The sequence below is a fragment of the Ursus arctos genome, unplaced genomic scaffold, assembly GCF_023065955.2.
Source record: "Ursus arctos isolate Adak ecotype North America unplaced genomic scaffold, UrsArc2.0 scaffold_1, whole genome shotgun sequence".
Taxonomy (NCBI): Eukaryota; Metazoa; Chordata; class Mammalia; order Carnivora; family Ursidae; genus Ursus; species Ursus arctos.
Genome location: NW_026622763.1, coordinates 102513624 through 102539251, shown reverse-complemented (window position 1 = coordinate 102539251; position 25628 = coordinate 102513624). Strand labels below are relative to the sequence as shown.

The window sequence follows — 25628 nt, the reverse complement described above, 5'->3', positions numbered from 1 at the left end:
TTGGGTCATGGTCCCGGGGTCTAGGATCGAGCCCTGCATCAGCCTCTCTGCTTGGATGGGAGCCTACTTCTCCCTCTCCCTCTGCCACTCCCCCTGCTTGTGATCTCTTTCTCTCTGTCAAATAAATAAATAAAATCTTAAAAAAAAAATCCTGCTTTGTTTCTTATCAATCACCTTGGTCATGTCTTTGTTCATTGTGTTGTCCCTGCTAGAACGTGAGCTCTGTGAGAACTGGGACCATGAGGACAGTGTTCAGTGCTGTGACCTGGATGCTTAGAATAGCACCTGGCCAAGAAGGTGCTCAGTCAAGTTCAACCCATACAGGAGGCCCAGATAGCTGAAGTTACTTGCCTGAAGTCACACAGCTAGTGAATGGCAGAGCAGGACTTGAATCCATGACCATCATCGTGGTCATCTGTGACCAAAGCCACAATAAGCAAGTCCTACCCAGTCCACAGTCTCAAGTGTTCATTCCCAAAACCAATATTTGCAAAGCATCTACTCCGTGCCAGATGTGTGGTCACACATGTGGAATTCATGATACCATCCCTGCCTTTCAGAAGTTGGATGATAAAATCAGACACGCATATGGAATGGAATGAGGGTTATCACCAACCAGGTGAAGTCCCTTTACCCCACCCCTTGCTTAGTAAGTCAGCCAGGCTACACTTGCTTTTGACCTCAAATTTCCGCCCCCTCCCCTGCTACTTGAATGTACTACCTGCACCAGCACCAACAAGCCACCGTGACCACCCCCAACCACCACCCATCACCCCCTCCTGCAACCGTCCTAGCTTCGTCAACACTTCAGACACATCATATTTGTCAACACTTTCTCTCACTATTTTGGTTTTGCCCAGCTCCTGAACAAAGCTCCCAATCAGCCCGTGCTTATCACTGATGAGGGGAAAGCCTCGAGGTATGGAAGGAACGAGATACCAGAAATGGAATGGAGGGAGACTCGGGTGGGGGTGGAGCAGACCAGCTGGTCAGTGGTGGGGCAATTCAGGATCTCTTGGCTTTGGGTGGTCTTTCTCATAAAGAATTGAAAAGATCCCAGATCCAACCTCTTCTTTTCCCTCTCAGACACTTGGAATTAATGACCTGCTTGGTACCTGGGGCAGTCACCTTGCAGTTTGAGGCTGGCATCTTGCCCTCTCCTTTGAGTTTGTGTCTTATGAGGCAGGTTTGGCAAAAACTTACCAGGTGTAAAGGAAGTTATTGACAAACAGGGAGTTTGTTCTTGGAACAAAAGGTATTAGCACGATGCCGGAGCTTTGCGTGCACTGCTGCCTCCAGCAGGCAGAACACAGAGGAGATCGGGATGAGTTCTGTGATGTGATGCCAAGCATGTTTTAAATGCAGCCTTTCATCTAATCCTCGCATGAACAGATTCTTCTAACCCTTGTTTTGCGGAGGGGAAACTGAGTCAGAGTGGTGCGTCAACGTGTCCAAGGTCACACAGCTAGTGTAGACCTGAGACTTGAATGTAGGTCTAACTGCGGGGTTCTCAGCTGATGGCGATTTTGCCTGCCAAAGGGCATTTGACAAAGTCTGGAGACATCTGGGGTTGTCACAAGTGGGGGGATGCTCGTGGCATCTAGGCAGTAGAAATAAGGAGGTGTTAACATCCTACAATGCACAGGACAGTCCCCCACAACCAAGAATAATCTGGCCCCAAATGTCACTCACATCAAGGCTGAGGACACGATTCACAGCTTAGCCTAGAAGTGAGCAAACTGGCCTGAGTGACACCTGTGAGTTCCCATGAACTGGCCCAGTTATTTTACTTTGCTTTTTAGTTGCCCTTTTAAAGGGAGGATGTGGGTTCCAAGGTTAACGACTCTCCTTTCTCACATGGGGCTGAGCCAGGTCTCTCCCAGCCCTCGAGGTCCACAGTCATTTTTGATAACCTTGCACTTTGCAGCTCCCATCAGTTCTCAGATAAATTCCACGCAGGGGCCCGGGGGTCCCCAGCCTGTGTTGCTGACCCAAGGGGCAGGGCCACATAACAGCAGAGTACGGCAGTCAATGTCTCACACAGGCCGGTTCACTTACTCCTTTGCAAACCCTGCAGTGGTGGACACACTCTGCCCATTTCACAGATGAGGAAAACAAGGACCAGTGGGGGCGGGTCAGATACTGGGGTCAGCTGTTTCTGATCTTTCCTCTACCTCAGGCGGCCTGCCACCCCCTCCTCGATCTGTGAATTTCTGAAGGCATCAAGAACGACCTCTCTGCATTTTCTTTATGAGTCAGGGTCTCATAAGGGAGAATGGGAACGAGAACTCTTTCTCTCCAGCCATGTCTGATGCCACCCTCCTTCGGGTCCCTGCTCCGTCCTGTCACTGGTCACTGAAAGTAAACACCGGCTGGCAGGTGGGTTGGCTTAACTCTCTGGGGCCCTCGCCCTCTTCTGATCTATTTCAAAGATGTGGGTGTGTGGTCTTCTGTTCAAACTATTTAAATGTTAGTGTCTGGCAGAGCCCCTGATTTGCCTAGATTTGCTTTTACTTTCCCAGAAATTAACGTCTCATCGTTCACTTCAAGGAAAGCAAAATTACCTTTTTAATTTCTGGGTGAATTTTTAAGTTGTACAAATAGCACATAGATATTTTCTCAGTAGAAAACCCTCCAGCAAACAGTCTGGTTAAGCCTCAAGTCCCCCTTGGCCGCCCCTTCTCCCTTGTCCCATCCCCCCAGTGTTGTGACCAGAGTACCCTTTGGGTTTAAATCCTTCTGGTCTGATTTCCACACGTGTGTCATCGTTCAGAGATTGTTCTGCCATTTGCTTTTTTCCGCCCAGCAGTACCCCTTGGGGAATCTGTCCGGATCAGTGTGCCCGCCTTAGAACAGAATTCCGCAGCTTACTTTAACCAACTCAACCAGCTCGACGTCTGGGCGGTTTCCAGTGCTTTTTGTTTTTAGAGATAAAGCCACAATAAGCAATAAATGTGTCTGTCCCTAAGACAGCTGCCTACATAAGAACTGCTTGCTTGAAGGATGCGTGCACTTAGCAGTCACTGCAGGTGGACAAAGGGCCTTTCAGAAAACCCATTTTCCCCCACTGCCAGCAACAGAGCAGAGCGGTGAACCTATGTGAGTCCCTGACCCCAAAACCCAAGCCAAGCCCTAACTTTACCAACCAACTTTTTGCCCATCTGATAGCCAAGAGATTTCCCCGCTATGAATGTCATTTTCCAGTTACTAATGAGGTAAGGTTGAGCTTCTTTTCAATATATATATATATATTTGCAATATATATATATATATATATATATATATATATATATATATGTCATTCCCATTCCTCTTCAGTAAGACAGCCTTTTTTATAACCTCTCCTCATTTTAAAACTTGGGTTGTTTTTCCTTATTTGGAGGAGGTTTTTTGTTGTTAACATATTACTCTTTTGTCCCTTATATCTGTTGCAAGTACTTTCCGTGGAGAAAAGATCACATTTTCGCATTGCTTTTTACTTTTGCTGGTGACACCTTTCAATACACAGACCTTTGCTTAGTGGATGACTCGGCCTTGGCGCCTACCAGACTGTGAGCCGGTGGGGCCGGTGGGCAGGGAGCACCTTTACCCTGTTCTTTTTGGGGCAAGAGGTAGGATCAAGCATTTAGGCACCTCACGTTCTTCTAGTAGTTTCCAGGGAGCAATGATTTAAAAAAAAAAAGGCCCTGCCTTGCTTCCTATTCAGCACTAACTAGTTCTGCTGATGGTGCGGAATTTGAAACCCTTATTCCTTAAATCAGAATCAGGCAGCGGGGAAATGCCTTACTGGAGGAACAGAGTCCTGAGGCTCCCCCCCAACCCCATCCCATACTCTGGTGGTCTACCCAACTCAGGGCAGGAGTGGGTGGGGGACTCCCGCTACCTTATCCCCCACCCCTCACCCCCACCCCGGTTGATCAATCTCGCCTTTTCAACCCCAAAGCCTTTACCTGAGGCCGTGGACGGAGGCCAGGGGAGAGCTGCTGGTCAAACAACCTTTGCAGAGACTCCAGGGAGGGGAGGGTCCGGAGGACTTCGCTGGGAGCAGGGGACAAGGTGAAGGTCAAGGATTAGTGAGGACCCGGATGAGGCATCGCAGGCTTCAGCTGGAAGCACGGTCACACCCGAGCTGGCAAAGCAGAGGTCCTCCCCAGGAGGACAAGCCCGGGCAAAGATCCAGGCCTGCCAGTGCTGGCCCACCCCCCACCCCTCGAGACCCCCACTTCTTCCCGTCCCCCACCCCCGACCGAAGTGGAGTCGTGAGGCGTAGACCTGATTTGCCTCTGGTTAGCCAGACTCGTAGCCTGCAGATAATTAGAATCTAGAATCCCGAAACTACTTTGAAATCACTGAGTAAGCCACGGTTCCCAACCTTTAGTGTTTATAAGAATTGCAAACACACCGGAGTGTTAAAAATGCAAATTTCTGGGCCCCAACCAGATTTGGTCTGGAATCTGCATTTTAAATGCGTGCCCCAGGGGCTTCCTGTGCTGGCCCTCAGAGCATTCTGGTTCAAATCCCCTCCTTGCCGCTGAGGTGGACGCCTGGAGAGATTTTTCAATGTCTAATTCATCCACAACTCCTACCCCAGAGCTTTACCCATGCTTTGTTCCCTCCTGTCTTTCTCTATTGCTTGCACATTGTTGTAAGCACAGCGGCAGACAATTCTGAGTTCTTTTCATTTATTATTTCACCCAAAACTTCATGTCTTTACCTGTTTAACATTCTAATGGTTTCAAAACAGTCTATTGAGAAAATGCATTGCCAGATACTCGGGTTATTTTGAGATCCTGGTGATTACAAATAAAGGCTGCTCTGAGCAGATTGTTCCTATTACTTTCTTATTTCCAATGACAGTTTTATGATAAGCAGAGATTAGGGCTCCATCAATATTGCTGAGCCTTTGAGTGACGGTGCCCATCACGGCCTCAGGCACTGCTGGACCCTGCTCATTCGCGGTTTGTCTGCTTTCTGTCCACGATCTTTTCTTCTCTCTTTTTGTGGGGATAACATTGCATTTCAATATTGATACATCGATTGAATGTCTTTAATTTACTGTCATTAAATATTTTTCTGCATGGTTGCTTTCTACTGTATTTCTCTTTGTTGGAAACTGTTAGAATTTTTAGGCATCGGTATAAACTCTTCACACACTGCTTTCCTTTTTATTTAATCTAGATGTTGTAAGGATTTTTTTTTCCATTCTGTTACTGTCATCCTAGGCGGGTTGGATTTCATTGTAAAGCACCTTACCATTTTTTGTTGTTCTATTTTTCATTTTTTCCTTGGTAATTCTTTGCTTACGTTAGTTAAAAATTTATCATCAGTATTTACTGGGCAATTTTTTGCTCATTTTAAGTTGCTTTCTCACTTGCTTTTTTTAGAGTTATATATGGGTTTTTCTTGTTGATATTATACATTCTTAATTCCTCATCTAGAATTCTTTTTTAATACGTGGTGGAATTAAGTTCATCTTCTCTGTATTGCTATTCGGTCTCACTCAACAGCACCTGCTCTTTTTTCCATCGTTCCCTTGGGCTAGTCCACTGCATGAGCTCTTCTTGAATATGGTCGAATCTGTTTCCAGGCTCCATAGCATTCATTTAACTAAAAATCCAGAGCTCCCAGCGTGCACCAGGCAATGTCATGATCTCAGATTTACAATGTCTCACAGTTTCTGGGGATGGTGTTGTAGCCTCCTGGCTTTGAAGGGGGTCACATGTGGCTCTCCTCTGGGGACCAAGGATGGGGTGGAGGGAGCTGACTTGCAGGGCAGGGGGAGTGTGGGGCAGACTGGGTTCTGGGTTTCCCCATCCCCTCCTCCAGAGCTCTAGCATCTGTTCATCCCCATTGTCAGAAAAGAATTCTGGTGGAAAAAAAAGAAATTCCTATTTGATGCTTTAACATCAAATAGGTCTCCCTCACCATTCTCCTTTTTCAAAATATGACCCTAAAAACACAAATACACATACACAAGCTGAATCCTTAGGGTTTTCTAAGAAGGATGCTAGCTTTCCTTGCATTTTTAAACTTTATAAAATTTTGAGAAACCTGACTGGCTCCCGGATGTGTCTGGACGTGTTGGTTAGGGTCAGAATGACCAATGACACATTGTGACTTCAGCTGGAAGGCTTAAGAAGGACTGGCTTTGTCATACAGAAAGGATTTGTCTGGGGACATAGAAAACATTGGCAGGGTCCACCAGCTCAAGGGAACCCAGGGGGCCAAGACTGAGAGGACTGCGGTCCTGGGGTAGGTCATACCACAGAGACAGCTCATTAGGGGCTCAGAGCCCCTGTCCAAGCCCTCCCAGAGGGAGCACCACCGCTGCCCTGTTCTCAGCAAGTTAGTTCATTTCCCCAAGATTCTCATTCAGTATTCAGCCAGCACAAGCCGCTTTGCCCAACCCAGAACTCCAGGCTCAGAAGGAATGCTCTGATGTGATGTTGTTTTCCTAACTTTTGCTTTCTCTATTCTTTGCTTCCATTTCTCTTCTTCCTTTGGCAAAAAATTCCCACACAGCATGAAATCGGGTTATAAAGGGCATCTATTTTCCTTTGTTAAAATGTTTAATGGAATGATTGTATTGTTTCCCTGTCAGCCGTAATTGGTTTTACATGGACACCTATTGCATTGGTAAGGGGGTACCCGTCTATCCTTTTTTTTTTTTAAGGCTTTTTAAAAAATTAGAAATGACTTTTTTTGTGGGGTGCCTGGGTGGTTCAGTCAGTTGAGCATCTGGGTCCCGCCTCAGGTCATGATCTCAGGGTCCTGGGACTGAGCCCCAGTCGGGCTCTGCGCTCAGCGGGGAATCTGCTTGAGATTCTCTCTCTCCCTCTGCCCCTCCCTTCCTTCTCTAAAAAAAAAGACAGAAGGAAAGAAATGACTTTTTTTTAATCACACATCTGTTAGGACGCCAATGCAAATGATTCTTTCATCTTTTAATCTACTAAATTATGGTGTTTTCTTTGTGTTGACTCTTCTTTGAAGTGAGTTTTTAGATAAAGCCTCCATTTTTCTTTCTTTCTTTTTTTTTTTAAAGTAGGCTCCATGCCCAGGGCGGAGCCCAGCACGACCCTGAGATCAAGACGTGAGCTAAGATCCAGAGTCACCCACTTATGGGGCACCTGGGTGGCTCAGTGGGTTAACCGTCTGCCACTGGCTCTGGTCACGATCCTGGAGTCTTGGGATCGAGCTCCTTGCTCGGCAGGGATCCTGCTTCTCCCTCTCCCTCTGCCTCTCTCTTCCTCTGCCTGCTGCTCCCTTTGCTTGTGCTTTCTCTCTGTCAAATAAATAAGTAAAACCTTAAAAAAAAAAAGAGTCAGACACTTAACTGAGCCAACCAGGTGCCCCAAGACTCCATTTTTCATATTACTAAATTATATTTACTAAAACATTGTTGAAATATTAAACATTGATATTAATAAATGAAACTGGATGCAGTTTTACTTCAGGCTATTATCTTGATTAGGTTTTTATATTTGAATCCTATTTTTCTTGATGATTAAATTAGGTGATTTTTGTCATTCAGGAATAATTTCTAGATGATGGTCATTATTTGTTTCTTGAAACTTCAAAGGAGGGCACTCGTGGTAATTTTTTTATTGTATGGAAAACATCTGTTCCATTTAAGTGTAATTTGAAGATTTGTAGCCATATCATTTGTGCACTGTGTCTTTGATTTGCAAGTCTTTAATGCAGATGATTAAATCTCTTACATTCTAATATTTAAAATTGTAGGGGTGCTTGCGTGGCTCAGTCCGTTAAGCACCGACTCTTGGGTTGTCATCTAGGGTGGTGAGAACAAGCCCCGCCTCGGGCTCCCGGCTCAGGGGGGAATCTGCTTCCCCTCCCCCTCTCCTTCTGCCCCTCTTCCTCCTGCTTCTGCACGCTCTAAAATAAATCAATAAATCTTTTTAAAAAATAAAATGAAATAAAATTGTAATTGACTTTTCCCCTAATTTATTTCTGATTTTGTTTTTACCATTCCCCCCCTGCTCTCTTCCTTGCCAGTTGTTGCTATTGTTTATTTGCTCAACAGAGATTTCTTCAAGCCTGTTTAATTCGCTGCTCTATCTCCAGCCCCTGGAATAGCACCAGGTGGCACGAATCCCGCACTGGTTCAACCTCCGTGCGTGAATATTGAGTAAACAAAATGTTTCGGGTACTTTGCTGGGTGTGGGAAGTATCTAGGCGATTAGGACATGACCCATGATACCTTCAAGAGATTCGCGGTCTGGATTCAATTTGTGTGTTTGACTCACTATTGTACTCCCTTTTCCATAATGGAGCGTTTCAAGCTACGGCTTTTCCTCCAAATGGTGCTTTGGCAGCATCACACAGCCGTCGCCTGAGTGGCTTGATTACTCCGCCCCCCACCCCCGCCCCACGAAGGCTCTCCTTGGGTCAGTTCCTTCTTTTATTCAGCTGTGATTTAGGAGGCCATCTAAAAGCGTCCAGGTGGTTGGGTGGTTGTGGCTAGTTTTCTTATTTATTTCTATTTTCGTCACACTGCATTCTGGGAGCACAGAAATGAACACTTTCGCTTTGGGTGTATTCATATCCAGCTGCTCAGGAAGCTGCTGGGTTCTTCTTTTTAAGATCACAGCACTCTAATAAGATTCCAGGGGAAAAAAATTCTTGGATCCTTATTTCAAGTAAACCCATGCATGTGATTAGACCATTTGCACAATTCTTTCTAAATCTGCAAAGACGCCCTGTGCTCTTGAGTGACATCCAGGTCAGTTAATCTCAGGTCTGTAGTCTTCTCCTTGGAGATACCTACTTTGGAATTTATATCGTCAGGCCCTGTGAATAATATTAAATATTGTAATTTTAAAAGAAATGGTGCTGTTGTAATTCTTTACTTTCTGAAGTCACCTTCCCCTGTGTTTTAGAAACTTGGTAAGAAGAGATTTAGATGCTGCTCTTTGCTTATTCTACTAATTGGACCTTCATGAGGCTGCCATATGTGGATTTAGGTCCTTTACAAGTCTGGGGAAAATGTTTTCTTTTCTATATTTCCCATCAATTACGCATCGTTTTTCCCTGCTTCTTTGAGAGCCCACCTACCAGAACTTAGCTGAATCTCAATGCCCTCTTTCCAAAAACTGTCCATTTTTTTATCACACGTTCCTCGCCTATGCTTAGTTAGCTCTCCTGGGTTTTCTACATATACTTCCCCGACATTCTGCTCTGTTTTGTGATTTAATTTTCAGATTTGATTTGAAAATACGGGTTTATTTTTATGGTCTCCAATGAAGCAGTTATAAGGCTGGTGAAGTATTTTTGTTTCGGGTTTATTTGTCCATTAAAATCTTAACCGCTGGGTGCCTGGGTGGCTTAGTCGGTTAGGCCAGTTAAGCGTCTGACTTTTGGTTTTGGCTCAGGGTCATGAGATCAAGCCCTGAATCACCTCCGTGCTGGGTGTGGAGCCTGCTTGGGATTCTCTCTCTCCCTCTGCCCCCCACCCCTGTCGCATGCAACAGCGCTCTTTGTCAGGAAAAAAAAAAAAATCTTAACCCCGCTCTCATTAACAGATAAAATACCCTCTTCCACACTTGGACATTTTACTTTAAAATTCCGCTTGGGGTTCTTCTCATTTCTCCATTTCAAGGGTTACCATCTTTTTCCAGACTCTGGTGACTTTGTTCTCTATTCTTTTTTCTCCTCAAAAGTTTCTGATTCTAGAGAATCTAACTTGGGGCTCCAAATCTTCCTTGAGCCTTTGTGCCGTGGACATTCAGACACACACACTTGGCAGGACATTTTGCAGGGGAGGCTCCTGCACGGTTTCTCACTCCTCGGTTCTCTGTGACCTTCCCACTTAGGAATGTTCTTGTCAGGCCAGGTGGTCTGAGTGGATGGACCCAGTCACCTCTTCCAGTTCCTCCTCCTGCACCCCACATAGAAACGTCCAGCCTGGGCCCCCTTCTCCTTTCACTCTCCCCCTGCAGTGACCTCACCCCACTTGTCTCTTGGCTTGGAGTGTCAACTGCAGGCTGATGAGTCCCAAATGGAGACCCAGCTCTGAGGTGTCCGGGGCTTGAAAGTTCTAGCATAACTTCGCGGTTGGTGGTTCAGCTGGTGGGATGCCTAATAGCTCAGAGGAAGACCTCCCCATAGCTCCACGCCCTCCTCCTCAACTTCCACTTTTTCAGGAACTGGCATCATCATCCACTCAGCTGCTCCCACCAAAAACCCAGGGGTCACCCTCCATTCCTCTTCCCCAGATCCTGCACCCAAACAGGCAGCAAGTGTGCCTGCTCCACCATCCACATATACCCCACGTCACACCACTCTCAGCGCCTGCATGCCCCCATGCCCTTGGGTCATCACATTTAACTGAGATCAGCCATTCCCATGTGCCAGGCACCGTCCCCAAACCTGGGGCTCAGCAGGAAGCAGAACAGACATAGATCCCTGCCTTCCCTGCTCATAGCTGCCCACACATCACAACCCCCAAGCTCGGAACTGCTCTCCCACTTTGGGTCACCACTGCCAGAACTCGGATCGTGGCAGGACCCTCTAAACTCTCTACACTCTTGTGAGGTACACATGCTGTGGCTCCTGCCTGACATTGCCAGATAAAACACGGGACACCCAGTTGAATTTAAATTTCAGAGAAATGATGGATAATTTACTAGTATAAGCATATCCCAGTATTGTATGGTATATACTTATCCTAAAAAAGTATTTGGGATTTATCTAAAATTCAGACTGAACTAAAATTCATCCTGGGTCTGGCCCACCCTATGGCTGCCTCTCCCGAGCTCTGCTCCTAACACTTTCCTTCCCTCATTATGCTCCAGCCACACACTTTCTGTTCCCTGCAGACTGACCTCATTCCTGCTTCAGGATCTTTCTTCTTGACATGTGTCTGCTAAAGTGCTAGATGGCTAGCTCTCCCTTATCACCACGGTCCCAGCTCCATCACCACCTCAGAGATGCCTCCTTAACCCACAAAGGACACTGGGACCCTCCCACCCCATGTCTCTGTCACTTCTGCCTGTCTTATTTTCTCACGATGCTTATTAAAATTATCTTTATTTACAGGCGTAATCTACTATGGTGCCCTTCACTAAGACATCCGCTCCGACAAGGTCTAAAAGAGCAGAAAGCTTGTGCATTGTGTTCATGACTGTATCCAGTACCCAGAACAGAGTTCAGAGGAGGCCCTCCATACATATTTGTTAAGTAAATAACTGCATGAGTGAATGAGTGAATGAATGAATGAATGAATGAACTGAACCCCTGTTCCAAACAAAGCAGTTTGAAAACAACAAGTTCATAGTTAGGGATTGGGAAACATAACTGTTTCTATGTAAGATTTTCAAAATTCCAGCCCCCAGTTAACCAAGTCTCTAAGCCTGGCTATGCTTTTGCCTCTGAGGGTGAGGACAGACAGGTGTGCAGGGGACATTACCGTGTCCCTAATTCTAGCTAGAAGTTAACTATCCCGTAAATAAAGATAAGCTGCAAGCCAAAAGAAGCTTTTCCAAGAGCACGGAGAGGTAGGCACGCGGGCGAATCTGCTGTGTCCATAAAGTAAGGTGACCCAGATCCAGGAAAGCGCGGGTCAGTGGGGGGAGAAGCATCCGGTGACTGGGGGAGGCCAGTGGAGAGACTAAGAGGGGTATTTCCTCCTGGACAAGGAAGCAGCAAAGAACAGGACCTCCACTGGAACACAAATGGCTTGTTACCAGTCTTCGTGAAACCGTGTCTCTAATTTTTTTTTAAATTTTCTTTTTCTTTTTTTAAATTTTATTTGTTTGTCACAGACGGAGAGCACAGGCAGGGGAAGCTGCAGGCAGAGGCAGAAGCAGGCTCCCCGCCAAGCAGGGAGCCCAATGCAGGACCCAATCCCAGGACCCAGGAATCATGACCTGAGCCAAAGGCAGACACTCAACCGACTGAGCCACCCAAGCGTCCCTGAAACCGTGTCTCTTAAAAAGAAAGTGCCGTGTGTATGTGTTTTCCCGAGTGATACATGATTTATAACTACAGCTTCAAATGGAAAAATATCTCTCCAAGGAAATCTCTAAAAATGACGGCTCTGGGTCCAATTGGCTGAAACTGCATTAGTTGAAAGCCAATTCATTGAAATGGGACCTGACTGGCCAATTTGATGACTGCTCCATTTGTCAAGGAAATTATTTGTTAAATTTACCAAACGTACTGATTGTGCTTTTAAGAGCCTTTACGAGGAAAGTTCAATTTGATTACTGATGATGAAAGATTCTTTTTTGCATACTAACTAAGCCAAGATGGATACGGCCCCAGAGAAATTGACAAGAGAGTTCTGAAACTGCTCTATGTTTATAATATACGAAATGGTATATAGTCCAAGAAAGCCTCACCCACAGAAAATGCTATTTTTCCAACCAAAATGTTGACCTTTCATTTATGATGGGATTCTTCTGGCTCCTTAGGATTTCTCTCAGATGCTTCTGGAATGGTGTTTTCTGTTTTTCCAAGCATTTAAAGTAGACTGTTGTCAATTCTTCAGATAGCACTGCGGCCTTAATTTTGCCCTAACAACTAAAATGTAATTAAACTTGAAATTAATTTTAGCATTAAGTTAAAACATAAAATCCTAAAAATCTAAAAGAAATCAGAATTTTTACCAATTGGTCTTTCAGTGAATTCGGTATCAGAAAACGAAAGTTTTGGTGAATTGGCTTTAACAAACTGCCATCACTGGTAGGCAAGCCCTGGGCCATCGGCCACCCTGCAGAAAATAGGCTGAGCTGAATTTATTTCCTCTTGGAGCCCTTATGTGCTTGTCCAATGTGCAAGCTGCAGCAAGAAGGCCGACTAGCTACAGAAGTCTTACCGCTAGATCCTGAGCAAGTGGGAAAGGGCCAGCAGTGTCCTCCCACTCACCCCTTCCCACAGCAACTGGCCTCAAATTCACTTTAGTTTAAAAAAAACCAACAAAACAAAAGCCCCAGTTCGAATACCATGAAAACAAAACCTTGAAACGACCACAAAGATTTCTAAACCCTGCCAACTGCCCAATTATTCTGAGTACGGCAGAGGTATCTGGAGAGCCAGGCGGAGGGCAGGGGTCACATTAATGAGCTGCTCCTCTGGCTGGGGACTGCCCCCCTGCCCCCAGGGGCCGCCCGAGCCACAGAGCCATTACCCATAGAGCTCCTTGCAGAGAAGTATGGTCAGTTTCTTCAGATGAGGGAGGCTGCTGGAGCCAGTCTTCACAAAGTCAGAATCCAGGGCGAGCTGAGTGCTTAAATAATCTTGGATGGCTTTAAGATGCTCTTCTGGAAGCCTGAAAATAACAGAAAGAGAAACAGGCTTCTTCTCTTCCTTTGGCCACAAACACCAACTGGAAAAGAAGAAATCTTCATTGTCAGAGTCTCCGGCCGAGACCCTGTGCCTCAGAGAACATGTGTGCACTCCTGGACGGTGCCCCTGGTCTTACTACTGATAGCTAGAGAAGCAGGTCTGAGCTAGACTAAAGGATGGGAGAGGGAGGACGCCTCTTAACCCACCCATAAAGGCTTGTCCCCAAGCCCACACTTGGAAGGAAGGGATACTGGCTGGAAATGCTTACCCTTTGCAAAGGAGACAAAACAACTTGAGAAGCGGTCAGCGGACTTGTTTCCCTACCTCATTTTCTTCTAAAGACAGCATCTGGGGGCTGAGGCAGCTCGGTGAAGAGATGGCAAATGGCTCTAGCTCACGTACCAACTCCAAAATCACGGCTGAAGGCCACCTAGCCCTGTGCTGAGGACGTTCCGAGCTGTCCTGGGGCCCGTGGGGAAGTCTGTGTGGTAAGCGATGGACTGGGACTATGGTAGTGGGCCCAGGTGCCCTGCCTTCGCCCTCCGGGGTCTGGCCCAGCCCCTTCAGCTGCCCGGGGTGGGCGAGGCACACACAGGCCGGGCGAGCTCAGTGCGCGCAATGGCCCCGCGGAAACAGAGCCCCGGCTGGACGGCACCAGCGCTGTCACAGAGGTCTGATGGTCCCTCTACATTCTCTTGCCCAGCACCATGTTTGGCCCGGGTAACCTGAGTCTTTGTTCCTACAGTGATTAAAATCAGAGTCCCAGCAAGTATTTCCTGGGCATAACCCTGCACTCACTCTGCTAAGCACTTCAAGCCCATCTCCCCTTTGGTCCCCAAACCGTTAGGACACAGCTGTGATGATCCTTCCTATTATACAAATGAGCAAACTGAGCCAGAAGGTTGTTGATTTACCTGGGTGAAAAAATTATTGCAAAATTTAAAAATCTTTGTTCTGGCCTCAACGTATAATCAAGTTGGAGCTGGAGGGCAAAGGTTTTTTTCCTGCAGGATCTTTGAAAGCATGAAAAGCTCCTGCTCTTGAGACTAGAAGGGCCATTGGCCATTTTGACTTCTTTAGATTGAAAACGATTTACATGCCCGTCGTCCTAACACTGAACGTTAATCTACACTCATTCTGGGTCTGTCTTGACATCCTAAAAATCCAGTTTCTGCCCAAGTCTGTTTCTAGAAAGAACATAATTGCTCCCATGGTATTAACATAGACATTTTAATGGTTCTAATGACTATTGACTCATAACTCTGAGACCACGAGAGCTTGTTATACGAATCTATCTTTGTTAAGATGTTCGTTGTAGGAGAGTGTTAACATAAAGATGTGACCTCTGTTCATCAGAGAAGCTTGATTTCCTTCAGCGCTCTTGTAATAACTATTAACCACGGCCTAACTGATTAGATCTAATCAACTTGCACAAAAGACTGGGCAGGTTGTCTTATAATTAAGAATAATCTAGGGGCCCCTGGGTGGCTCAGTCGCTTAAGTGTCTGCCTTCAGCTTAGGTCATGATCCCAGGGTCCTGGGATCGAGTCCCTCCACCCCCCCAAGCTCCCTGCTCAGCCTGGAGTCGGCTTCTCCCTCTGCCCCTCCCCTACTTGTGTTTTCTCTCTCTCCTCTCTCTTAAATAAATAAAATATTTTTTAAAAAAAAAAAGAATAATTGAAAGGCAGTCCTTCGTGTAAAAAGCTATGTTACACGCAAAATAGATGGACTTTCAAACACAAGGCAGAATCTCGGTTCGTTGGGACCCAGAAGAGCACTGAGGACGAGCACCGTGTCACCGCTTCCCTATGCCACCACCGTGCTCCATTTACTCATCCCCAGCTCCAAGCAGAGGTTTTAGGAGGGTTCCACAGCGCATGTGAGCTGAGAAGCCAAACCGAGAGAGCACACAAGCCCCCAGGCGCCCCCCGCCCCTCTCACGAGGCTGCACAGAACTTGGCTGCATATGTCTGTCCTGCCCCACTGGGGCCTGGAGGCCCAAGAGAACACCTGTTCCTAGAGAGGAGGGACTGAGGAGGAGATGCCGGGGAGTCGGGAGGAGTGGGCAGTTGGCGGCATCTATCTGAGCATATTTGCTTCTTTCCCCAAGGAGCTCACTCCATCTAGCATCTACCCCTGGAGAGAGAGGAATCTCGAGGAAACTGAACAATGGGAATAGTTTGATAAGTATTTGTTATTTACACATGTCCGTGGGGTAGTCATGGTAACACACTGATGCATTCAAAATGCTGGATGCTTAGCTATTTGATAAAGAACCCAAGTAATGCAAGGAGTGTGCATAGCATATAACCTGGTGGGCCTAGAGAAGAATCAAAGGATATTCAAAGTGCAATTAGAAAAACACCAGGTATCTTAGCAACCGGGAGGCTTGTGTGTACCTTCAGGCATTTCCTTTGTATTTTGCCAAATTGATGGTAGGAGAGAAGCCCTCAAACTGATCCTTCGAGCTGGAGACATTGCATTAGCCCTGCCGGTAGGATATTCTTGGGGGGGGGGCTTTTTCTCACACAAAGAAACTAAAAAAACCTTTTTAGATTTTTAATGCATGGAAGTCACTGGGTACTAACATCTGGTGGGTGCCCACTCTGTGCCAGGCCACGTGCTGGGTGCTGGGACGCAGTTCCGCTCACCGTGCTTCCTTCCCGTTGAGACCGTCCCCCTAGCCTGTCTGGTAGTCGGGGCCTGTGGTTTGCAAGACAACTAATACCCCTCCTGGAGGCTACTCCCACTGGGCACCATCCAGCCAGGGAAGTGTTGGGCCTGCTCAGAGAGACACAGGAGTACAGCAAAGGTGCTGGACCTCACACGCAGGACCAGCAGGAGCCAGGGTGGGCCCACCTATGGGACGCGATCCTGAGAGCTCGGGATCAGAGTAAGGAGAACTTAAGTAGTAGAATGACTGCATCTCGCACGAAGAAAGGAGCGCCGTGCGGTGTAGACCACAGTCGATACCACATGCGGAAATACCGCGCTGGCCTATTTACTGGTGACAGGAAGGTGGCCCCCCCTGGCGGAGGGCCCAGAGCAGGAAAGGGCCGAGTGGCAGGTCCAGGCTGCAGTGTAGGCAGCTCCTGGCGTTGGGCCATCTGCCTCAGTAGATCCCACGGCTGCAGAGATCTCCGTGATGGGTTCACGGCAAGCCCCAGGAAGGGGATCCCAGCGGAGGCCCCTATGTCCTGGAGCAGGGCCGCCTCTGCAGCGGCAAACTCCACGTCATTCCATCACCAGCTCCTGCCAGGCAGCCGGGCCCTGTGAGACAGAGCAGCTGAGCCGGCCACCCCTGCCCGGGCAGCAGAGGGGTGACCTGGTCTTCCTCAGACCTGCCTTTGGGAGGCAGGGCGGTGGGGTGGGAGGGGGGCGGGCCTGGAGAGCAAGCCGTCCCTGAGTGAGCACAGAGGGGGCTGCCCGGGTGTAGTGGTGCTGATGGCTGGCTGCTGAGAGGCCCGCCAGGCAGGGACTCACCCACTAGTGTCCATGCTCTGCAGTCGCTGAAACAATGTTTCCGAAAGGCTTGGCCTGCTGACCTCGGTGGCTCTCAGATTCTCGCTCGAGAGAGGGACCTCCTTGGCCTCACATGGCCCAGCAGATAAAGGGATGTTTCTCGGTGGCAGCTCGGGTGGAGACAGGACACCTTCTACCCAAGAGAAAAGCAGAAATGTCATGTGGTCTAAGCGCTAGCTTCTCTCAGAATCACCCACCTACAGAGGGCTCCCTCGTGTAGTGACCCCTCCCGACCTGAGAGGTCCATCCAGGCCACTGTGCCTGCACTGTCCTCCTGTCTCCACTCCCTGACTAGATGGGGGAGCCTGATGGCAGGAACGTGGTCCTAGAGGTCTTTGGCCCTGGGATACTGTTTGTCCCATTGAGGTGCTCAGCAAACACCTGCCAGCTGGGCTGTTGGCCTTGGACAGGTGGGGCCAGCAGCCCCAGAAGGATGGCCAGCTTTGAGGGCTGAGGCTGGGGCCCTGGATGGGGCAGAGACCCAGTTCCAGGACAGGGGGAGCAAGGGTGGGAAGCAGGCAGGCCTAGGCCACACTTCTCCTCCTGCTCCCACCCTGGCCTTCTTTTCCTCTGCATTCCCTCCAGCCTCTGCTGTTCCTTCTCTCCCTGCCAGACCCTAGGAGACAAATAAAAGAAAGTGAGGGGCCCCCTTCACACAGAGAACTGAAATATAAAACAAACAACTTGAATTCGACCTGGGAGAAGGGACTACTGCCCATTTGCCTTTAGGAGAACGTCTGTCCTGCACACACCACAAATCAGCAGGGTGCTGAGCCTCTCGGGTCCACGACCTCCTACCCCAGCCTCTTCCTACACCAAACGGCCACTCCAGGGCCCCTGCCACAGAGCCACGTGGGGATGTTCTCTTTAGATGACAAGCTCTTCTCATCCTCCCCTGGCCTGAGGTTCTTGCGACGGTATGAGTGTGTTTTGAGCCCTGTGGGGACCGGCAGCACCTTGAGACGACCTGAGCCAAATCAGACCCCTTGGACCAAGGGGGTGGGGGTGGCGGTCACACTGCTCAGGTTCAAGCCGACAACTGTGCCTCCTTTGGGGAAGTGAAGCCAGCAGTCACAAGACTGGGTTTCTCTTCCCGGCCGTTACGGACGGTGCTGGGGTCTTTCTCCAGATGGCCATGCAGAAAGGCAGAACAGCCAGGACAGCAGGTGTGAGGGAGGGGAGGACCGCAACGTGTGAAGGGAATCTGCAGGACGGCTCCTCAGCATCAAGGCCAAGGCTCGGGCATCTGGGGACAGCTGGGGGGCCACATGGCCATGGCTGAGCCAGTGAGTGACCCGGGCTCACACGGGCACACGTCAGCTCTGGCTATTTCTGATGAGGGGTGAGAAGGGGCATGGGCTGCCTAGGTCCCTCTCGGCCTCCATGGAGCTGCGGTCCTTTTGAGAACCCTCTGCCTGGCCCTCACCTCCTCTGCAGAGAAGCCTTCTCCTCAATGCTCCTTCTCCACCCAGGCAGCCAATGAGCTGGGCGGCCACTCAGACTGGGTCTCCAGGAAGGTGGGAGGAAGGTGGGCCGGTGGCCCACAAGCAGGCCCGAGGGGGGTGCACTTGGCTGGAGCAGCCCGCAGGGAAAGGCAGGCACCAGCCCAGGGATCTCAGCGCGTCTGGGGGCGACCCTGGGGGGCCCAACTGCTTCCAGGCCCTGGGACTTAGGAGGAGCCCTGACCCTGACCTGGTGAGGGGCTCAATTATGTATCTCAGGTTTTCCATTAGGAAGTGACCTTCTGTGAAAAGGAGGGTGCCATCTAGGTGGGTCCGGCTCCTGTGCCCTCCTCTGCCAGACTCCTGTTTGATTGCTCCGTGGCCTCCCCCTGTTTAGAGGGGAGGCTTGACTCTCACATACTTTCCTGAGGCTTTATTTTCCTTTCAAAGATGATCTAAAGAAACACCTCTCTCGCCCTTTCACTGGGTACACGCATGTCCTCCTTCATTCTCTTTACAGCGAAATGGAGCTGATTGTTTTGGTGAGGATGGTGGCTGCACTTACGAGTGTTCTTGTGTGCTAGGCTCTAGGCTCTGCATTCGGTGACTCCTATGATGGCACCCCGAGAGGTAGATATTATTTTTAGTGTCTCCTTAAGAGAAGTCTGTGATTCAGAGAGGTTAAGTAATTTACCCAAGGTCACACAGCTAAGAAGCTGGGGAGCAGGAAGTCTGACCCGGGTCTGTCTGACCCCAGAGCCTGCTTTCCTAACTTGTCCTTGGTCACCATGTCATCCTCTCTCCCTCTGATAATCGGACCCACCTAATCTACAAGCACTTGTGGCGAAAAAAGCACCCCAGGACTTCTCCCCTGTAGTGCCCCCTCCTGCCTTCCCTTTCGTCTGCTCGTACCTGTCTCCTCCTCTGGCTCATCGCCTGCATCCTCCTCCTCCAGGGGCACAGGGTACTGCAGGTGGGTCACCAGACCCATGTTTTCTTTCTTGTAGAACTCGATGAGCTGGTCCAGCTTGGTGAAGAACCTCATGGGGACACCTTCGGATGCCTGAGGACAGAACCCCAAACTGAAGTACATTTCAATTGCTGGGACATCGCCTAACCACAAAGGCCATCTGTAGCGGAGACCAACGAGGCCGAGGGAGTGACCTCGATCCAGAAAAAGCCCTGGGCTCCTACGCAGTGTCTGTCTACCACACCCACACCCTCCCATCCTGTAGCCAGCAGCCCCGGGCGCCAGTCTGCAAGAGGCACAAATAGGACAGTTTCAAAGATTCTTTTCCTTTGTTTTTTTTTTTAACTTTTCTTTTCTTTTTCTTTTTATTGTTTTTAAAGATTTTTATTTATTCGAGAGACAGAGAGCACGCAAGAAAGGGCACACAAGCAGGGGGAGCGGCAGAAGGGAGAGGGAGAAGCAGACTCCCCACTGAGCAGGGAGCCTGATGTGGGGCTTGATCCCAAGACCCTGGAATCATGATCTGAGCACAAGGCAGACGCTTAACCCACTGAGCCCCCCAGGCACCCCATTTTTAACTTTAAAAAATATATATATATTTTACTTATTTATTTGAGAGAAAGAGAGAGAGAGCACAAGCTGGGACAGAGGCAGAGGGAGAAGCAGACTCTCCCCTGAGCAGGGAGCTGGACGCTGGGCTTGATCCCAGGACCCCAAGATATTGACCTGACCCGAAGGCAGACACCTAACCAACTGAGCCTCCCAGGTGCCCCTCCAGCAAGAAATTCAAGATGGGCCCTGGCAGCCAGCCCCACCTCACCGAGGCCCCGCCCACCGAGGCCCCGCCCACCGAGGCCCCGCCCACACCGAGCGGGCATTGAGCAGCAGGGCAGGATGGGAGAACTGCAAGGAGGAGACTCACTTCATCAATGCTGTGCCCTATAGCTCCTAACCCAACATGCGCCAAAGTCCTGTCCATCCTCCCTGTCTACTACTTTCCCTGCTTCTCCTCGTGTTCTCTGACTCAAGGAATGGTACCATCATCTCCCCTCTGGCCTAGGCAGAAACCCAGAAGCCTCTTGGACATCTCCCCTTCTCTGAAATAGAGGGCGAAGGTGGACAGTGTGAGGCCAGTGTTCTGGATCCAGCTAAGAAGAGGTTGAGTGGGGTGGCAGCCCTAGGTGGAGGGGAAAGTTGTAGCTGGGCCCCAGGGACGAGCAGTGAGCCTGGGCAGTTAGGAGAAAGGGATCAGGCTGTTGGTGGGTACGGGGATGGTCCGAAAGGACCCCCCTCCCGGGTGGGGCTTCCCTGGCCTCAGAGTGCAGCAATCCTGGTCCCAACACTAAGTGTCTGTGATTCACCGGCACTTTCATCACGACCATCTCATCAATGGCTGTCGTAGAATTTTTTCTTTATTTTATTTGTTTTTTAAAGTGATCTCTACACCCCACGTGGGGCTCGAACTCACAACCCCAAGATCAAGAGTCACATGCTCCACCGACTGAGCCAGCCAGGTACCCCAGCAGTCATGGAATTTTAAAATGAGTTGAGAAGCTGCCATCATAGGAGTTGGAAACTAGAGGCCCGACTGCTCCCCTGGGGGCTGCCAGCTACCTTCTTGCTGAAGGGGCTGGGACGATCACATGTGGGAAGGAAGGCCACCTGGCAAATAGGATGGGAGTTGGACAGTCCACCAGGTCGCTGAACACACAGGGTCTGGGCTTAGTGTGGCTGGGCCGTCCTGACTTGCCCACCTCCATGTCAGGCCACCTGTTGCTCCGGCATGGTTAGGACTGGTGTGGGAGGCTGGGGTGGTGCCTTGGTCTGGAGGTCTTCAGGGCTCCAGGGAAGTGGGACTGGGATAGCAAACAAGGCACGATGACCCAGGCAGGGACAGACCCAGACATATGGGAACAGACCAGGACTCAGACCTGTCCCTGAGCCCCTGTTCCTGGTGGTTAACCCCAGGTTGTAGTGAGGGTGCATTTGCCTTCAATGAGAACCCACCTGACTTTCACCTTGACTCAGGGCTCTGCACTCGGCCTCTGTCTCTCCAAGTGGGTTTGTGTGTGCATACGCACTGCGCAGATGTAAATCTCTAACCGAGGCTATGTATGTGTGTTTGTGTGGTTTAAGCTATTAGGTAAATGTATAGAGTTTAACAATGGTTTTTTTTTTTTAATTCTTTCCAATAAATTCCCTGTTGTCACAAAGCCCCATGTTAAGCAATCTCTTTCAAGCATTATTGAACCAGAAATATCTGAGCAGCAGCAGCTAGGCCTTCTATAAAGTAACCAGAATGGGTTCAAAACCAAAAGTGAGCAGAATAACAAAAATAATTTGACATGACGCAAGATCGATGAACTCAATTCTGTTAAAGCAGCCGTGATAAGTGTCATCTTGTCAAAGAATTGACAGTTAATAGATGTCAAGCCACTAGGCATATGGGAAAAGGGTATGAAACCATCCAGGAAAGTCAAAGTGAAGCAGCTCATGTGCGAGTGTGGAAGAGGGGTCTCAGCCAGGAAGGTGTGTTGGAGGGGGCACGTTGGACGTGGGAATTTAAGATGCACTGACGCTAAGACACACAGTCTTACACATCGCCCTGAAAAGCCAAAGCATAAACCATGATACCCCATTAAGTGTGGACACATTTTATTTTAGAGATGTTAAGTGTGAAAAAACAAGCGTCTTCGAACTGATGAAATACACAGTATCTTAAGCATGCAGAGGAACAGGACACTCGAACGTGAATCTAATCCCTACAGACACAGCGAGGCAGGAGGTGGGCGGGGGGACCTGGGAGCCCGTAGCAGGTGCTGGGCGCTGTTGGCAAGACAAAGCTGCTGGACCCTGCTTGTGCTTGGACTGTTCACAGAGGCCAGGGAGTCAGGGCCTGGCAAGCCGAGGCTGCTGGCTGCCCAGGTGGTCCATGGTCCCAGGAAGGTAGACGGTGACGGTTGAGTCCAAACCTCAAGGATGGTGGAGCAGCCTGTCTTAGGGGGATGGGAGGCAGGCCAATGAATGGCCAGCTACTGAAAGCACTGCTCGGGGAGGGGTGCCTTCCTGCACCTCCCCCACCATTCATGAGGGGAAGCACCAGGAAGCAATGGGGCGCTCTCCAGAAGGCAGGGTCTACGTGTGTAGATCGCACCTGGAGTGAAGACTCACAGGGAGCAGCCTGTCTCAACAGGCCGCACAGACATACAGACACGGAGGAAATGGGGAAGGCAGGGTGCCAATTAGCCAAAGTTAGGGTCTCTTTGGAGGAGCTCTTCTCATCAGCATCTTGACACTAAGATTTGAAGGGGTTCACAGAGATGCCTTTAAGAACTTATGTTCAAAGCACATTCTAGAACAGAAACAGGAAGAGAAAAAGGTCAGAGTGCCGAGGATTATATAAGCTCTTGAGCTGGCCCAGGCTTGGGGTGGGGTGAGGGGGTGAGGAGCGTTCAGACGGGTGGTGGGAGGTCCCACCTGGCCAGCACAGAAAGGAGCAGCCCAGCTATGCTGTCCTCATTCCTAATCGGGACCAAGAAAGGCTCTCTGTTAGGGCAGGGTGGCCAAGAAGGCAGGGTGGGGTGGCCAGCAAGGGGGTGGGGCTGCTCAAAGGGCAGCCAGACTTGGGGGAGACCTCACAAACCCAGCCAAGTCAATGCCAGGAGTAGGCAGTTGGGTGTCGGGCTTCCAGGGGAACAGAGCCTTGACCGTGGGCCAGCAGGAACACCGAGTTCCCTTGGGGGTAGGGGCCTGGTTAAATCCATATCCACATTACTATGCACCTGGTCAGGGGCCAGCTCTGCTTAGTGCTGTACCCCCAAATGCGGCTGCAGGGCCTGACAATCAGAGGTGTTCAGCAAGAGTGACTGGATGGACTCGCTGTGGTGGGGTCAGAATGAGAGTCAGGGGAGTTGGTCAGAGAGGACTCTATGAAGGTCTGGGATGGGCGATGCAAAGAACAGTGTGGAGGGGTGTTGGCAGTAGGAGGACCACCTCTCCCCCCCCCCAAGGACCGCAGCCCTGGTGCCTTTTCAACAACTTTCAAATGCAAAATGTTGACAAGATGATTGTTATATGTATCAGGCAGGTCCTGGCAGGAACCAGATGTCACGTTACACCAGGGGGTTTGGGGAGCATCTCACGGACGGGGTGTAAGGATACCAGTAAGAGGGGAGCAGCATTCCAGAGCTAGCAACAGGAGAGCCATTACCAGCCTGGGCACACGCACAGGGGAGCAGCAGGCACGGGAACCCCAAGAGGGCTGTCTGGCCAGAGTAGGGGCCTTCTACGGCCGGGGCAGGAGGTCCTGCACCCTCACCGCCTCCACCCTCTCCTCACCGCCTCCCACCCACCAAACCCAGCTGGAAACTAGCGCAGGGGAGTGAGGGAAGGTGGGCTCTCACGGAACACCCTCAGCGCATCGAGTCAGTGGTGACTAGGGACCCCTGGAAGCAGCGGGAAGGCAGGCCTGGGTGCTCTGCCCGCTAAGGCAGTGCTCACACCGGGAGGGGGACCGGCCACGCTTCCGGGAAGGGGGGCTGCCCTCCATCCTCAACGGTTGGGGCCTCCAGACTTTGTTCCTCATTCCACGGCCACTGCCTTCCTGAAGAGATTTATCGAGTCATTTTGAAACAGAGAAACCCTGCGGCCCCACGTTACACTTGTACCATGAACGTGAGCCCTACGGGATTAGAGACCCTCCCCGGGGGGCCTGTGGACAGCTGGATTTCTGCTCTGTGGCAACTCTCCTACCATCAAGAATGAGCTCCTTCTCTCTTTAGCAGATATCTAGAGCACATCAGAGACAGCTCGATTTTGAAAAAGCAAGGAGCAGCGTTTCCTCTGTTAAGTCAGCCTGTCAACTTACAATGGGTGGGCCCAGAGCCTTTCAGGACTTGTGGGATCGACGTGAATTTATGTTCATCACCAAAAGTCACAGAGAAAAAAACACGGTGGGGGTTAGTTCAGATTGTGAAACAAAAGATCTTTCTCTTCTCCTGTCTCCATTAAGATCTCCAGGTCTATGGAAAATTCTGGTGCTTTTCCACAAAGCCCTCCCCACCATTCTCAGCGGTGCCTGCCTTCCCACAAGTTTCTAAGTCCCAGAAGGAAAGGGACCCTGCTTGGCTCTGCCTCATACGGTCCCTGAAGCCCCTTCAAGGGTAGCGACTGGCCCCACCACTGTTCTGGGAGACACGCACATTGCATACAATAGGCCTCACATTAGGAAAGTTGAAGGAAATGGACCTGTAGATGGCCAAGCCAGGCCCTGCAGGGAAGGGCCGCTTCACCCCATCGCGTGGCACCCGAGCTTACTCAGGTACCATACTCCTGGGGAGGGTCAGAGCAAGGGAAGGCGGCTGGCCCGGGGCCCCAGGGTTCGGGAAGATACCACCAGTGTCTTTACAACAAAGGTCAGCAGAGTGTCCGGTCTGTTGGAGGCTCAGGGCTGTGCTCTCCGAGAAATGTGGTGTTTCCAGAAATAGCTGTGACTCTCAGACACCCTCCAGAGGAAGGGCGAGCAGGGCAGGGAGGCCCGAGCGCTGGACAGGCTCAACTTTCCCAGGGGGTAACTCTAACTTCGGCACTGTCTGGGATCTAAATGGGGAACTGAAAGAGGTCTAGGCGCAAGAGGAGGCCAGCACAGGGAGCAGAGGGACAGCCCAGCGGGAGTCGGAGGGGGCAGGAAGCCGCTGCTGCAGGGCAGCCCCTCCTCAAGCTTCCGCCAGCCCGTGTTTTAAATGAACAAGTGTATACAATCATTGTGGAAATTACACGAATGATGAAAAAGTCTTAAGAAGTGGAAAAAAACCCCAAACCATGCTCATTATTCCAGCAGCAAAGCATTTCATGTAGGTTCAATGAGGAAGTCACTAGAAGGTCTGAAGCAGGGTGACCATAGCATTGGCTGCTGTGAAGAAATGGCCAAGAGGGCCTTGGGGTGGCCGGTGTCACTGTTTCCGTTTTCCTGTGGACGGTGGAGAGGCGTCCGAGGCCACAGAGGTGGTGGTGGGGGCAGAGCTGGATTCAGCCCAGGCCTCCAAGCCCCCCAGACTGGGGCTCCCACACATCCGCTGAGGCACCGTGCCGATGGAGCAGGGTCAGGAGTAATGACCAGGCCCAACACTGTGTTCTGGAACCTCACCTCCCGCCCCTAGAAGCTCCGAAGCTGCTGAGGTCCAGCACTGTTCCCTCTATTCCGACATCAGCTCAGCAGGGGCTGGATGCCCCCGCCTTGTCCTCTGTACGCTGCAGAGACCCGCCTCCTTCCGGGCCTGCCTCGGCCCTCCCCTCTCCCTGCCAGCCCCTGAAATTCTTTCCTAGGCTTCCTTTCTGCCCTCAGGGTCGTTCTCAATCCTTTACCACCTTCTCCCTCCAAAACCTCTTCC

The 25628-nt window shown here is 50.0% G+C and overlaps 1 protein-coding gene across 1 annotated transcript in view; it reads right to left on the bottom strand.

Annotated features, from left to right (window-relative positions):
* The window catches only part of INPP5D (inositol polyphosphate-5-phosphatase D), a 113030-nt gene that overhangs the window by 46298 nt on the left and 41104 nt on the right, over positions 1–25628 (bottom strand). The window contains exons 3-6 of the mRNA XM_026491678.4: positions 19182–19332; positions 16789–16960; positions 13148–13288; positions 3951–4038 (exon numbers count right to left, since the gene is read on the bottom strand). Of these exons, the coding sequence (XP_026347463.1) occupies positions 3951–4038; positions 13148–13288; positions 16789–16960; positions 19182–19332 (552 nt within the window). The remainder of the gene's footprint in view (positions 1–3950; positions 4039–13147; positions 13289–16788; positions 16961–19181; positions 19333–25628) is intronic.